The 15,424-nt window shown below is 54.1% G+C and overlaps 1 protein-coding gene across 1 annotated transcript in view; it reads right to left on the minus strand.

The window, feature by feature from the left end:
* The window catches only part of LOC147091417 (rootletin-like), a 49,234-nt gene that overhangs the window by 3,748 nt on the left and 30,062 nt on the right, over positions 1-15,424 (minus strand). Inside the window, exon 6 of the mRNA XM_085976593.1 lies at positions 11,188-11,353. Within this exon, the coding sequence (XP_085832719.1) occupies positions 11,188-11,353 (166 nt within the window). The remainder of the gene's footprint in view (positions 1-11,187; positions 11,354-15,424) is intronic.

Here is a 15,424-nt window from a genome sequence, read left to right on the forward strand (position 1 = left end):
GTGTGGAGTCTGAATGGACTCCTGGTCTCGGTGTCCCAGATCGAGCAGTGTGTGTGTGTGGAGTCTGAATGGACTCCTGGTCTCGGTGTCCCAGATCGAGCAGTGTGTGTGTGGAGTCTGAATGGACTCCTGGTCTCGGTAATCCAGATCGAGCAGTGTGTGTGTGTGGAGTCTGAATGGACTCCTGGTGTCGGAGTCCCAGATCGAGCAGTGTGTGTGTGTGGAGTCTGAATGGACTCCTGGTGTCGGAGTCCCAGATCGAGCAGTGTGTGTGTGTGTGGAGTCTGAATGGACTCCTGGTGTCGGTAATCCAGATCGAGCAGTGTGTGTGTGGAGTCTGAATGGACTCCTGGTCTCGGTAATCCAGATCGAGCAGTGTGTGTGTGTGGAGTCTGAATGGACTCCTGGTCTCGGTGTCCCAGATCGAGCAGTGTGTGTGTGGAGTCTGAATGGACTCCTGGTCTCGGTGTCCCAGATCGAGCAGTGTGTGTGTGTGGAGTCTGAATGGACTCCTGGTCTCGGTGTCCCAGATCGAGCAGTGTGTGTGTGTGGAGTCTGAATGGACTCCTGGTGTCGGAGTCCCAGATCGAGCAGTGTGTGTGTGTGGAGTCTGAATGGACTCCGGGTGTCGGTGTCCCAGATCGAGCAGTGTGTGTGTGTGTGGAGTCTGAATGGACTCCTGGTCTCGGTGTCCCAGATCGAGCAGTGTGTGTGTGTGGAGTCTAAATGGACTCCAGGTCTCGGTGTCCCAGATCGAGCAGTGTGTGTGTGGAGTCTGAATGGACTCCTGGTCTCGGTGTCCCAGACCGAGCAGTGTGTGTGTGTGGAGTCTGAATGGACTCCTAGTGTCGGGAGTCCCAGATCGAGCAGTGTGTGTGTGTGGAGTCTGAATGGACTCCAGGTCTCGGTGTCCCAGATCGAGCAGTGTGTGTGTGTGGAGTCTGAATGGACTCCTGGTCTCGGTGTCCCAGACCGAGCAGTGTGTGTGTGTGGAGTCTGAATGGACTCCTGGTCTCGGTGTCCCAGACCGAGCAGTGTGTGTGTGTGGAGTCTGAATGGACTCCTGGTGTCGGTGTCCCAGATCGAGCAGTGTGTGTGTGTGGAGTCTGAATGGACTCCTGGTCTCGGTGTCCCAGACCGAGCAGTGTGTGTGTGTGGAGTCTGAATGGACTCCTGGTCTCGGTGTCCCAGATCGAGCAGTGTGTGTGTGGAGTCTCAATGGACTCCTGGTCTCGGTGTCCCAGATCGAGCAGTGTGTGTGTGTGGAGTCTGAATGGACTCCTGGTGTCGGTAATCCAGATCGAGCAGTGTGTGTGTGTGGAGTCTGAATGGACTCCTGGTCTCGGTGTCCCAGATCGAGCAGTGTGTGTGTGTGGAGTCTGAATGGACTCCTGGTCTCGGTGTCCCAGATCGAGCAGTCTGTGTGTGTGGAGTCTGAATGGACTCCTGGTCTCGGTGTCCCAGATCGAGCAGTGTGTGTGTGTGGAGTCTGAATGGACTCCAGGTCTCGGTAATCCAGATCGAGCAGTGTGTGTGTGCGGAGTCTGAATGGACTCCAGGTCTCGGTAATCCAGATCGAGCAGTGTGTGTGTGCGGAGTCTGAATGGACTCCTGGTCTCGGTAATCCAGATCGAGCAGTGTGTGTGTGTGGAGTCTGAATGGGCTCCTGGTCTCGGTAATCCAGATCTAGCAGTGTGTGTGTGTGGAGTCTGAATGGACTCCTGGTCTCGGAGTCCCAGATCGAGCAGTGTGTGTGTGTGGAGTCTGAATGGACTCCTGGTCTCGGTGTCCCAGATCGAGCAGTGTGTGTGAGTGGAGTCTGAATGAACTCCTGGTCTCGGTAATCCAGATCGAGCAGTGTGTGTGTGTGTGTGTGGAGTCTGAATGGACTCCTGGTCTCGGTGTCCCAGATCGAGCAGTGTGTGTGTGTGGAGTCTGAATGGACTCCTGGTGTCGGTAATCAAGATCGAGCAGTGTGTGTGTGTGGAGTCTGAATGGACTCCTGGTCTCGGTAATCCAGATCGAGTAGTGTGTGTGTGTGTGTGTGGAGTCTGAATGGACTCCTGGTCTCAGTGTCCCAGATCGAGCAGTGTGTGTGTGTGGAGTCTGAATGGACTCCTGGTCTCGGTGTCCCAGATCGAGCAGTGTGTGTGTGTGTGTGGAGTCTGAATGGACTCCTGGTGTCGGTAATCCAGATCGAGCAGTGTGTGTGTGTGGAGTCTGAATGGACTCCTGGTCTCGGTAATCCAGATCGAGCAGTGTGTGTGTGTGGAGTCTGAATGGACTCCTGGTCTCGGTGTCCCAGATCGAGCAGTGTGTGTGTGTGGAGTCTGAATGGACTCCTGGTCTCAGTGTCCCAGATCGAGCAGTGTGTGTGTGTGGAGTCTGAATGGACTCCTGGTCTCGGTGTCCCAGATCGAGCAGTGTGTGTGTGCGGAGTCTGAATGGACTCCTGGTCTCGGTAATCCAGATCGAGCAGTGTGTGTGTGTGGAGTCTGAATGGACTCCTGGTGTCGGTAATCCAGATCGAGCAGTGTGTGTGTGTGGAGTCTGAATGGACTCCAGGTGTCGGTAATCCAGATCGAGCAGTGTGTGTGTGCGGAGTCTGAATGGACTCCTGGTCTCGGTAATCCAGATCGAGCAGTGTGTGTGTGTGGAGTCTGAATGGACTCCAGGTGTCGGTAATCCAGATCGAGCAGTGTGTGTGTGTGGAGTCTGAATGGACTCCTGGTCTCAGTGTCCCAGATCGAGCAGTGTGTGTGTGTGGAGTCTGAATGGACTCCTGGTCTCGGTGTCCCAGATCGAGCAGTGTGTGTGTGCGGAGTCTGAATGGACTCCTGGTCTCGGTAATCCAGATCGAGCAGTGTGTGTGTGCGGAGTCTGAATGGACTCCTGGTCTCGGTAATCCAGATCGAGCAGTGTGTGTGTGTGGAGTCTGAATGGACTCCAGGTGTCGGTAATCCAGATCGAGCAGTGTGTGTGTGTGGAGTCTGAATGGACTCCTGGTGTCGGTAATCCAGATCGAGCAGTGTGTGTGTGTGTGGAGTCTGAATGGACTCCTGGTGTCGGTGTCCCAGATCGAGCAGTGTGTGTGTGTGGAGTCTGAATGGACTCCTGGTCTCGGTAATCCAGATCGAGCAGTGTGTGTGTGTGGAGTCTGAATGGACACCAGGTCTCGGTAATCCAGATCGAGCAGTGTGTGTGTGTGGAGTCTGAATGGACTCCTGGTCTCGGTAATCCAGATCGAGCAGTGTGTGTGTGTGTGGAGTCTGAATGGACTCCTGGTCTCGGTGTCCCAGATCGAGCAGTGTGTGTGTGTGTGGAGTCTGAATGGACTCCTGGTCTCGGTGTCCCAGATCGAGCAGTGTGTGTGTGCGGGGTCTGAATGGACTCCAGGTCTCGGTGTCCCAGATCGAGCAGTGTGTGTGTGTGGAGTCTGAATGGACTCCTGGTGTCAGAGTCCCAGATCGAGCAGTGTGTGTGTGTGGAGTCTGAATGGACTCCTGGTCTCGGTGTCCCAGATCGAGCAGTGTGTGTGTGTGGAGTCTGAATGGACTCCTGGTCTCGGTGTCCCAGATCGAGCAGTGTGTGTGTGTGGAGTCTGAATGGACTCCTGGTCTCGGTGTCCCAGATCGAGCAGTGTGTGTGTGTGGAGTCTGAATGGACTCCTGGTCTCAGTGTCCCAGATCGAGCAGTGTGTGTGTGTGGAGTCTGAATGGACTCCTGGTCTCGGTGTCCCAGATCGAGCAGTGTGTGTGTGTGGAGTCTGAATGGACTCCTGGTGTCGGTAATCCAGATCGAGCAGTGTGTGTGTGTGTGGAGTCTGAATGGACTCCTAGTCTCGGTAATCCAGATCGAGCAGTGTGTGTGTGTGGAGTCTGAATGGACTCCTGGTCTCGGTGTCCCAGATCGAGTAGTGTGTGTGTGTGGAGTCTGAATGGACTCCAGGTCTCAGTGTCCCAGATCGAGCAGTGTGTGTGTGTGGAGTCTGAATGGATTCCAGGTGTCGGAGTCCCAGATCGAGCTGTGTGTGTGTGTGGAGTCTGAATGGACTCCAGGTCTCAGTGTCCCAGATCGAGCAGTGTGTGTGTGTGGAGTCTGAATGGACTCCAGGTGTCGGAGTCCCAGATCGAGCTGTGTGTGTGTGTGGAGTCTGAATGGACTCCAGGTCTCAGTGTCCCAGATCGAGCAGTGTGTGTGTGTGGAGTCTGAATGGACTCCTGGTGTCGGTAATCCAGATCGAGCAGTGTGTGTGTGTGGAGTCTCAATGGACTCCTGGTCTCGGTGTCCCAGATCGAGCAGTGTGTGTGTGTGGAGTCTGAATGGACTCCTGGTGTCGGTGTCCCAGATCGAGCAGTGTGTGTGTGTGGAGTCTGAATGGACTCCAGGTCTCGGTGTCCCAGATCGAGCAGTGTGTGTGTGTGGAGTCTGAATGGACTCCTGGTCTCGGTGTCCCAGATCGAGCAGTGTGTGTGTGTGGAGTCTGAATGGACTCCTGGTCTCGGTGTCCCAGATCGAGCAGTGTGTGTGTGTGTGGAGTCTGAATGGACTCCTGGTGTCGGAGTCCCAGATCGAGCAGTGTGTGTGTGTGTGGAGTCTGAATGGACTCCTGGTCTCGGAGTCCCAGATCGAGCAGTGTGTGTGTGTGGAGTCTGAATGGACTCCAGGTGTCGGTAATCCAGATCGAGCAGTGTGTGTGTGTGGAGTCTGAATGGACTCCAGGTGTCGGAGTCCCAGATCGAGCAGTGTGTGTGTGTGTGGAGTCTGAATGGACTCCTGGTCTCGGAGTCCCAGATCGAGCAGTGTGTGTGTGTGGAGTCTGAATGGACTCCAGGTGTCGGTAATCCAGATCGAGCAGTGTGTGTGTGTGGAGTCTGAATGGACTCCTGGTCTCGGTGTCCCAGATCGAGCAGTGTGTGTGTGTGGAGTCTGAATGGACTCCTGGTCTCGGAGTCCCAGATCGAGCAGTGTGTGTGTGTGGAGTCTGAATGGACTCCTGGTCTCGGAGTCCCAGATCAAGCAGTGTGTGTGTGTGGAGTCTGAATGGACTCCTGGTGTCGGTGTCCCAGATCGAGTAGTGTGTGTGTGTGGAGTCTGAATGGACTCCTGGTGTCGGTAATCCAGATCGAGCAGTGTGTGTGTGTGGAGTCTGAATGGACTCCTGGTCTCGGAGTCCCAGATCGAGCAGTGTGTGTGTGTGGAGTCTGAATGGACTCCAGGTCTCGGAGTCCCAGATCAAGCAGTGTGTGTGTGTGGAGTCTGAATGGACTCCTGGTCTCGGTGTCCCAGATCGAGCAGTGTGTGTGTGTGTGGAGTCTGAATGGACTCCTGGTGTCGGAGTCCCAGATCGAGCAGTGTGTGTGTGTGGAGTCTGAATGAACTCCTGGTGTCGGTGTCCCAGATCGAGCAGTGTGTGTGTGTGGAGTCTGAATGGACTCCTGGTCTCGGTAATCCAGATCGAGCAGTGTGTGTGTGTGGAGTCTGAATGGACTCCAGGTCTCGGTAATCCAGATCGAGCAGTGTGTGTGTGTGGAGTCTGAATGGACTCCTGGTCTCGGTGTCCCAGATCGAGCAGTGTGTGTGTGTGGAGTCTGAATGGACACCAGGTCTCGGTAATCCAGATCGAGCAGTGTGTGTGTGTGGAGTCTGAATGGACTCCTGGTCTCGGTGTCCCAGATCGAGCAGTGTGTGTGTGTGTGTGGAGTCTGAATGGACTCCAGGTCTCGGTGTCCCAGATCGAGCAGTGTGTGTGTGTGGAGTCTGAATGGACTCCAGGTCTCGGTGTCCCAGATCGAGCAGTGTGTGTGTGTGGAGTCTGAATGGACTCCAGGTCTCGGTGTCCCAGATCGAGCAGTGTGTGTGTGTGGAGTCTGAATGGACTCCTGGTCTCGGTGTCCCAGATCGAGCAGTGTGTGTGTGTGGAGTCTGAATGGACTCCAGGTCTCGGTGTCCCAGATCGAGCAGTGTGTGTGTGTGTGTGGAGTCTGAATGGACTCCTGGTGTCGGTAATCCAGATCGAGCAGTGTGTGTGTGTGGAGTCTGAATGGACTCCTGGTCTCGGTGTCCCAGATCGAGCAGTGTGTGTGTGTGGAGTCTGAATGGACACCTGGTGTCGGAGTCCCAGATCGAGCAGTGTGTGTGTGTGGAGTCTGAATGGGCTCCTGGTGTCGGTAATCCAGATCGAGCAGTGTGTGTGTGTGTGTGGAGTCTGAATGGACTCCTGGTCTCGGAGTCCCAGATCGAGCAGTGTGTGTGTGTGGAGTCTGAATGGACACCTGGTGTCGGTAATCCAGATCGAGCAGTGTGTGTGTGTGGAGTCTGAATGGACACCTGGTGTCGGTAATCCAGATCGAGCAGTGTGTGTGTGTGTGTGTGGAGTCTGAATGGACTCCTGGTCTCGGAGTCCCAGATCGAGCAGTGTGTGTGTGGAGTCTGAATGGACTCCTGGTCTCGGTGTCCCAGATCGAGCAGTGTGTGTGTGTGGAGTCTGAATGGACTCCTGGTGTCGGTGTCCCAGATCGAGCAGTGTGTGTGTGTGGAGTCTGAATGGACTCCTGGTCTCGGTGTCCCAGATCGAGCAGTGTGTGTGTGTGGAGTCTGAATGGACTCCTGGTCTCGGTAATCCAGATCGAGCAGTGTGTGTGTGTGGAGTCTGAATGGACTCCTGGTCTCAGTAATCCAGATCGAGCAGTGTGTGTGTGTGGAGTCTGAATGGACTCCTGGTCTCGGTAATCCAGATCGAGCAGTGTGTGTGTGTGGAGTCTGAATGGACTCCTGGTCTCGGTGTCCCAGATCGAGCAGTGTGTGTGTGTGGAGTCTGAATGGACTCCTGGTCTCGGTAATCCAGATCGAGCAGTGTGTGTGTGTGGAGTCTGAATGGACTCCTGGTCTCGGTGTCCCAGATCGAGCAGTGTGTGTGTGTGGAGTCTGAATGGACTCCTGGTCTCGGTGTCCCAAATCGAGCAGTGTGTGTGTGTGGAGTCTGAATGGACTCCTGGTCTCGGTAATCCAGATCGAGCAGTGTGTGTGTGTGTGGAGTCTGAATGGACTCCTGGTCTCGGTAATCCAGATCGAGCAGTGTGTGTGTGTGTGGAGTCTGAATGGACTCCTGGTCTCGGTGTCCCAAATCGAGCAGTGTGTGTGTGTGGAGTCTGAATGGACTCCTGGTCTCGGTGTCCCAGATCGAGCAGTGTGTGTGTGTGGAGTCTGAATGGACACCTGGTGTCGGTGTCCCAGATCGAGCAGTGTGTGTGTGTGGAGTCTGAATGGACTCCTGGTGTCGGTGTCCCAGATCGAGCAGTGTGTGTGTGTGGAGTCTGAATGGACTCCTGGTCTCGGTAATCCAGATCGAGCAGTGTGTGTGTGTGGAGTCTGAATGGACTCCTGGTCTCGGTAATCCAGATCGAGCAGTGTGTGTGTGTGTGGAGTCTGAATGGACTCCTGGTCTCGGTAATCCAGATCGAGCAGTGTGTGTGTGTGTGGAGTCTGAATGGACTCCTGGTCTCGGTGTCCCAGATCGAGCAGTGTGTGTGTGTGGAGTCTGAATGGACTCCTGGTCTCAGTGTCCCAGATCGAGCAGTGTCTGTGTGTGGAGTCTGAATGGACTCCTGGTCTCGGTAATCCAGATCGAGCAGTGTGTGTGTGTGGAGTCTGAATGGACTCCAGGTGTCGGTAATCCAGATCGAGCACTGTGTGTGTGTGTGGAGTCTGAATGGACTCCTGGTGTCGGAGTCCCAGATCGAGTAGTGTGTGTGTGCGGGGTCTGAATGGACTCCTGGTCTCGGAGTCCCAGATCGAGCAGTGTGTGTGTGTGGAGTCTGAATGGACTCCAGGTGTCGGTGTCCCAGATCGAGCAGTGTGTGTGTGTGGAGTCTGAATGGACTCCTGGTCTCGGTGTCCCAGATCGAGCAGTGTGTGTGTGTGGAGTCTGAATGGACTCCTGGTCTCGGTAATCCAGATCGAGCAGTGTGTGTGTGTGGAGTCTGAATGGACTCCTGGTCTCGGTGTCCCAGATCGAGCAGTGTGTGTGTGTGTGTGGAGTCTGAATGGACTCCTGGTCTCGGTGTCCCAGATCGAGTAGTGTGTGTGTGTGGAGTCTGAATGGACTCCTGGTCTCGGAGTCCCAGATCGAGCAGTGTGTGTGTGTGGAGTCTGAATGGACTCCTGGTGTCGGTGTCCCAGATCGAGTAGTGTGTGTGTGTGGAGTCTGAATGGACTCCTGGTCTCGGAGTCCCAGATCGAGCAGTGTGTGTGTGTGGAGTCTGAATGGACTCCTGGTCTCGGTAATCCAGATCGAGCAGTGTGTGTGTGTGGAGTCTGAATGGACTCCTGGTCTCGGAGTCCCAGATCGAGCAGTGTGTGTGTGTGGAGTCTGAATGGACTCCTGGTCTCGGTGTCCCAGATCGAGCAGTGTGTGTGTGGAGTCTGAATGGACTCCTGGTGTCGGTGTCCCAGATCGAGCAGTGTGTGTGTGTGGAGTCTGAATGGACTCCTGGTCTCGGTAATCCAGATCGAGCAGTGTGTGTGTGTGTGGAGTCTGAATGGACTCCAGGTCTCGGTAATCCAGATCGAGCAGTGTGTGTGTGCGGAGTCTGAATGGACTCCAGGTCTCGGTAATCCAGATCGAGCAGTGTGTGTGTGCGGAGTCTGAATGGACTCCAGGTCTCGGTAATCCAGATCGAGCAGTGTGTGTGTGCGGAGTCTGAATGGACTCCTGGTCTCGGTAATCCAGATCGAGCAGTGTGTGTGTGTGGAGTCTGAATGGACTCCTGGTCTCGGTGTCCCAGATCGAGCAGTGTGTGTGTGTGGAGTCTGAATGGACTCCTGGTCTCGGTAATCCAGATCGAGCAGTGTGTGTGTGTGGAGTCTGAATGGACTCCTGGTCTCGGAGTCCCAGATCGAGCAGTGTGTGTGTGTGGAGTCTGAATGTACTCCTGGTGTCGTGTCCCAGATCGAGCAGTGTGTGTGTGTGTGGAGTCTGAATGGACTCCTGGTGTCGGTAATCCAGATCGAGCAGTGTGTGTGTGTGGAGTCTGAATGGACTCCTGGTGTCGGTGTCCCAGATCGAGCAGTGTGTGTGTGTGGAGTCTGAATGGACTCCTGGTGTCGTGTCCCAGATCGAGCAGTGTGTGTGTGTGGAGTCTGAATGGACTCCTGGTGTCGTGTCCCAGATCGAGCAGTGTGTGTGTGTGTGGAGTCTGAATGGACTCCTGGTCTCAGTAATCCAGATCGAGCAGTGTGTGTGTGTGGAGTCTGAATGGACTCCTGGTGTCGGAGTCCCAGATCGAGCAGTGTGTGTGTGTGGAGTCTGAATGGACTCCTGGTGTCGGTGACCCAGATCGAGCAGTGTGTGTGTGTGGAGTCTGAATGGACTCCTGGTCTCGGTGTCCCAGATCGAGCAGTGTGTGTGTGTGGAGTCTGAATGGACTCCTGGTCTCGGTGTCCCAGATCGAGCAGTGTGTGTGTGTGGAGTCTGAATGGACTCCTGGTGTCGGAGTCCCAGATCGAGCAGTGTGTGTGTGTGGAGTCTGAATGGACTCCTGGTGTCGGTGACCCAGATCGAGCAGTGTGTGTGTGTGGAGTCTGAATGGACTCCTGGTCTCGGTGTCCCAGATCGAGCAGTGTGTGTGTGTGGAGTCTGAATGGACTCCTGGTCTCGGTGACCCAGATCGAGCAGTGTGTGTGTGTGGAGTCTGAATGGACTCCTGGTCTCGGAGTCCCAGATCGAGCAGTGTGTGTGTGTGGAGTCTGAATGGACTCCTGGTCTCGGAGTCCCAGATCGAGCAGTGTGTGTGTGTGGAGTCTGAATGGACTCCTGGTGTCGGAAATCCAGATCGAGCAGTGTGTGTGTGTGGAGTCTGAATGGACTCCTGGTCTCGGTGTCCCAGATCGAGCAGTGTGTGTGTGTGGAGTCTGAATGGACTCCTGGTCTCGGAGTCCCAGATCGAGCAGTGTGTGTGTGTGGAGTCTGAATGGACTCCTGGTCTCGGTGTCCCAGATCGAGCAGTGTGTGTGTGTGTGGAGTCTGAATGGACTCCTGGTCTCGGTGTCCCAGATCGAGCAGTGTGTGTGTGTGGAGTCTGAATGGACTCCTGGTCTCGGAGTCCCAGATCGAGCAGTGTGTGTGTGTGGAGTCTGAATGGACTCCTGGTCTCGGTGTCCCAGATCGAGCAGTGTGTGTGTGTGGAGTCTGAATGGACTCCTGGTCTCGGTAATCCAGATCGAGCAGTGTGTGTGTGTGGAGTCTCAATGGACTCCTGTTCTCGGTATCCCAGATCGAGCAGTGTGTGTGTGTGGAGTCTCAATGGACTCCTGGTGTCGGTAATCCAGATCGAGCAGTGTGCGTGTGTGGAGTCTGAATGGACTCCTGGTCTCGGTGTCCCAGATCGAGCAGTGTGTGTGTGTGGAGTCTGAATGGACTCCTGGTCTCGGTGTCCCAGATCGAGCAGTGTGTGTGTGGAGTCTGAATGGACTCCTGGTCTCGGTGTCCCAGATCGAGCAGTGTGTGTGTGTGGAGTCTGAATGGACTCCTGGTCTCGGTGTCCCAGATCGAGCAGTGTGTGTGTGGAGTCTGAATGGACTCCTGGTCTCGGTGTCCCAGATCGAGCAGTGTGTGTGTGGAGTCTGAATGGACTCCTGGTCTCGGTATCCCAGATCGAGCAGTGTGTGTGTGTGGAGTCTGAATGGACTCCTGGTCTCGGAGTCCCAGATCGAGCAGTGTGTGTGTGTGTGTGGAGTCTGAATGGACTCCTGGTCTCGGTATCCCAGATCGAGCAGTGTGTGTGTGTGGAGTCTGAATGGACACCAGGTCTCGGAGTCCCAGATCGAGCAGTGTGTGTGTGTGGAGTCTGAATGGACTCCTGGTCTCGGTGTCCCAGATCGAGCAGTGTGTGTGTGTGGAGTCTGAATGGACTCCTGGTCTCGGTGTCCCAGATCGAGCAGTGTGTGTGTGTGGAGTCTGAATGGACTCCTGGTCTCGGTAATCCAGATCGAGCAGTGTGTGTGTGTGGAGTCTGAATGGACTCCTGGTCTCGGTATCCCAGATCGAGCAGTGTGTGTGTGTGTGGAGTCTGAATGGACTCCTGGTGTCGGTAATCCAGATCGAGCAGTGAGTGTGTGTGGAGTCTGAATGGACTCCTGGTCTCGGTAATCCAGATCGAGCAGTGTGTGTGTGTGTGGTCTGCTCACCTCCTCCTCACGCCTCCAGTCCGACTCCTTGACCTCCAGCTCCTCCCGGGCCAGCGACCAATCCTCGGTCAGCTTTCCAAGGTCCTCGCTCAGTGCCTGATTGGCTGCATTGGCCTGGTTCAGCTGCTCCCGCAGCAGGGTGTTGACCTCAGCCAGGCTCGCGCACCTGCAAGGTCAGAGGTCGCAGGTCAAGGGACTGTTTGCCACGGGCAAGCCCGGTCGGGTATGGGTGGGCTATTCGGCTACATCAGGCATCGCAGGCCAACCCAATTCCACCTCAACAAGACTGTCACTGAGCTCATCTCCTCTCTTCCCTCCGTGGCTGTCAGCCTCATAGGGCTTGAATTTCCAAGCCCCGTGGAGGCGGGTTTGGGGGCGTGTGGGGGGAAAATTGCAGAATCGGGGGGGGGGGGGGGGGGGGGGGCACGAACCCTTCCCGCCCCCCAACCCGCCTCCATGCCAGTGTCAAAGGAGGCGGGTACCCGACCTGTGCTGGGACCCGTCTCCCCGAGGCGGGAAGGGGATTAGTGCCGATTAACTGCCTGTCAACAGGTAGTTAATAGGCAGTTTTTAGCCTAATCCCTATTTTTAATGCTGAAATGTGGGATTCCTGACGGCTCCAAACCATGGCAAGTTAGCGAGGCGGGCCGTCGCGCTGAAGGGCTTGGAGGGGTCGAGATGTCCGGTGTTCAGGTGAGTGATGGGTGCATGAGTGCAGAGGTAAGTGTGTTTGGCGTGTGTAAAGTGTTTAAATAAGTTTTACTTACCTTTACAGCCTTCCGTCCTTCAGGTCTCGGGAGTCCCTCATCTCACCGGCACAGGAAGCAGAATAGCCGCGAGCTGTCTAAAGTTGCAGCATTCGGCTTTCTGTTCTGGAGAGATCTCTAACTGAGTCTGTGGAGAAGGACTCAAGTTAGAAGTCAGATTGTCAGTGTTTGACAGCTTCACAGAGCTGCCAAACGCTGATATTTCATCTGTCAAAAGCTCTTGACAGATGAAATGTCAATCCCTGACGTCACCTGTTGCCGGGTGGCCCTTAATTGGCCTGCGGAGCCCGCTGGGCGGACTCAACAAGGTCAATCAAGGGAAAATCGCGTGGATTGGCCAGAAGTCGATGGAGACGGGACTACAACCCCGAAAAGTGGGAGTCCCGCCTCCATCACGCCCCCATTGACAAAATCCAGCCCATAATCTCCAAACCCCGCACAGCCTGCTTCTACCTCCTTCCCAAGATCCACAAACCGGGCTGCCCTGGTCGACCCATCCTTTCAGCCTGTGCTTGCCTCACGGAACGTACCTCTTCCTATCGCGACTCTATTTTTTTCTGATAGCAAAATACTGCGGATGCTGGAAATCCGAAATAACAACGGAAAACGCTGGAAAAACTCAGCCGGCCAGGGCAGCATCCGTGGAGAGAGAAACAGAGTTAACGTTTCGGGTCGAAACCCTTCGTCAGGACTGAGAAATAAAGGCAGGAAATGAGACAGATTAAAAGGCCAGTTTGAGGGCTGGGAAATGGGGGAGGGGATGAAAGAACAAAGGGGAAGGTCAGTGAGAGGTGAAGAGGTATTCAAGGCGAGACGAGATGGTAATAGGACAGGTAAAGAGACAAAGGATGGCTCGAGATGAAGTGTGAAACACGCTGGCAGAGTGAGAGACAGCTGCCATGTGGGAGAGAGCGAAAAGGAAAAGGCACAAACCAAAAGTGTGGATAAAAAATATATAAAAATATGATAGAGGCCGAGGTTATGATCTGAAATTGCTGATCTTGATATTGAGTCTGGAAGGCTGCAAAGTGTTTAATCGGAAGATGAGTTGCTGTTCCTCGAGTTTACGCTGGGCTTCCGTGGAACAATGCAAAAGGCCGCTTCTTCCTTGAACAGAGGCCCGACCAGTTCCCCTTCCACCACCACCCTCCTCCGCCGGCCCGAACTGGTTCTCGCATTGAACAACTTCTCCTTTGACACCACTCACTTCCTCCAAATCAAAGGTGTTGCTATGGGAACCCGCATGGGCCCCAGCTATGCCTGTCTTTTCGTGGGATATGTGGAACACTCTTTGTTCCAGTCCTACTCGGGTCCCCTCCCTCACCTCTTTTCCGGTACATTACAGAGTCACTGGGCTGGATTTTCATTGAGGAGGCGGGACTACAACTTTCGGGGTTGTAGTCCCGCCTCCATCGAGTTGTGGCCAATCCACGCGATTTTGACTTGATTGACCGTGTTAAGTCCGCCCAGCGGGCTCCGCAGGCCAATTAAGGGCCACCCGGCAACAGGTGACATCACAGACTGAAATTTCATCTGTCGAGCTTTTGACAGATGAAATATCAGTGTTTGACAGCTCTTTGAAGCTGTCAAACACTGACAATCTGTACTCCCAAGTTAATTGCTTCCTCTCAGGCTGATTTAGAGATCTCCCCGGAACAGAAAGCTGAATGCTGCAACTTTTGACAGCTCGCAGCCATTCTGCTTTCTGTGCCGGTGAGATGAGGGACTCCCGAGACCTGAAGGACGGAAGGCTGTAAATGTAAGTAAAACTTCTTTAAACACTTTACACACACCAAACACACTTACCTCTGCACTAATGCACCCATCACTCACCTGAACACCGGACATCTCGACCCCTCCAAGCCCTTCATCCCGACGGCCCGCCTCGCTAACTTGGCGTGGTTTGGAGCCGTCGGGAATCCCACACTTCAAGCTTTAAAATAGGGATTAGGCTAAAAACTGCCCGTTAACTACCTGTTAACAGGCAGTTATAGAAAACATAGAAACATAGACGATAGGAACAGGAGTAGGCCATTCGGCCCCTCGAGCCTGCTCCGCCATTCAATGTGATCATGGCTGATCATCCAAATTCAGTACCCTGTCCCTGCCTTCTCCCCATATCCCTTGATCCCTTTAGCCTTAAGAAATATATCCAACTCCTTCATTGGCACTAATCCCCTTCCCGCCTCGGGGAGGCGGGTCCCAGTGCGGGGCGGGTATCCGCCTCATTTGAAACTGGCATGGAGGCGGGTTGGGGGCGGGATGGGTTCGGGACCCCCGATTTTGGGATTTTAACCCCCCGCACGCCTCCAATCCCGCCTCCACGGCCCAATGAAAATCCAGCCCATAGTCTCCAAACCCCGCACAGCCCGCCTCTACCTCCTTCCCAAGATCCACAAACCGGGCTGCCCTGGTAGACCCATCGTTTCAGCCTGTGCTTGCCTCACGGAACTTACCTCTTCCTATCTCGACTCTATCTTTTCTCCCCTTGTCCAGTCTCTTCCCACCTACATTCGCGACTCTTCTGACGCTTTTAGCAGTTTCCCGGCCCTGACCATCTCCTATTCAATTCAATTTACTTTATTGGCATGACAAGGTACATCTTATCACAGAATCACAGAAATCCCACAGTGCAGATAGAGGCCATTTCGGCCCATCAAGCCTGCACCGACACATATCCCACCCGATCCCCGTAACCCCTACACCAACACATATCCCACTCTATCCCCGTAACCCCACGTATTTAATCCCCCTAACACTAAGGGTCAATTTATCATAGCCAATCATCCTAACCCGCACATCTTTGGACTGTGGGAGGAAACCGGAGCACCCGGAGGAAACCCACGCAAACACGGGGAGAATGTGCAAACTCCACACAGACAGCCACCCGAGGCCGGATTCGAACCCGGGTCCCTGGCGCTGTCAGGCAACAGTGCTAACCACTATGCCACCGTGCCTCTTATGTTGCCAAAGCATCGAAAAACATTTATGGTTGAACACATAAACGCAGATCTATCCATACAGTGTATAAACAGATATATCCCTGAGTGTATAAATATACATTCATATAATTTTTATATACTCTATTCTTAGATTTAATGGTTGTCCCTCTGTTTATGGCAAGCTGTAACATAGTGTGCCGCTAAGGTTACACAATTTCTCTCTTCCCCTAGTAGGTATGGGAGTTTTTGGTCGTCATTCAAATTTTTGAATTCCGGGCATATTTTTATGAATTTTGGGTAGAAATTCCCCCTTATGCCCTGATAGTTTCCACAAGCTGTGAGGAAGTGCATCTCTGTCTCCACCACTCCCTGACTGCAGTGAGAGCATATCCTGTCCTCTCTTGGTAGCCGGGTCTGTCTGTGTCTGCCTTTTTCGATGGCCAGGCTATGTTCACTAAGTCTGTACCTAGTCAAGGTTTTTCTCAATTTGCTATCCTTTACCGTGGTCAGGTATTCAGCCATGTTGTA

Source organism: Somniosus microcephalus, unplaced genomic scaffold (genome assembly GCF_052327205.1).
Source record: "Somniosus microcephalus isolate GS21.2 unplaced genomic scaffold, FLI_Smic_1.0 unresolved_chr3, whole genome shotgun sequence".
NCBI lineage: Eukaryota > Metazoa > Chordata > Chondrichthyes > Squaliformes > Somniosidae > Somniosus > Somniosus microcephalus.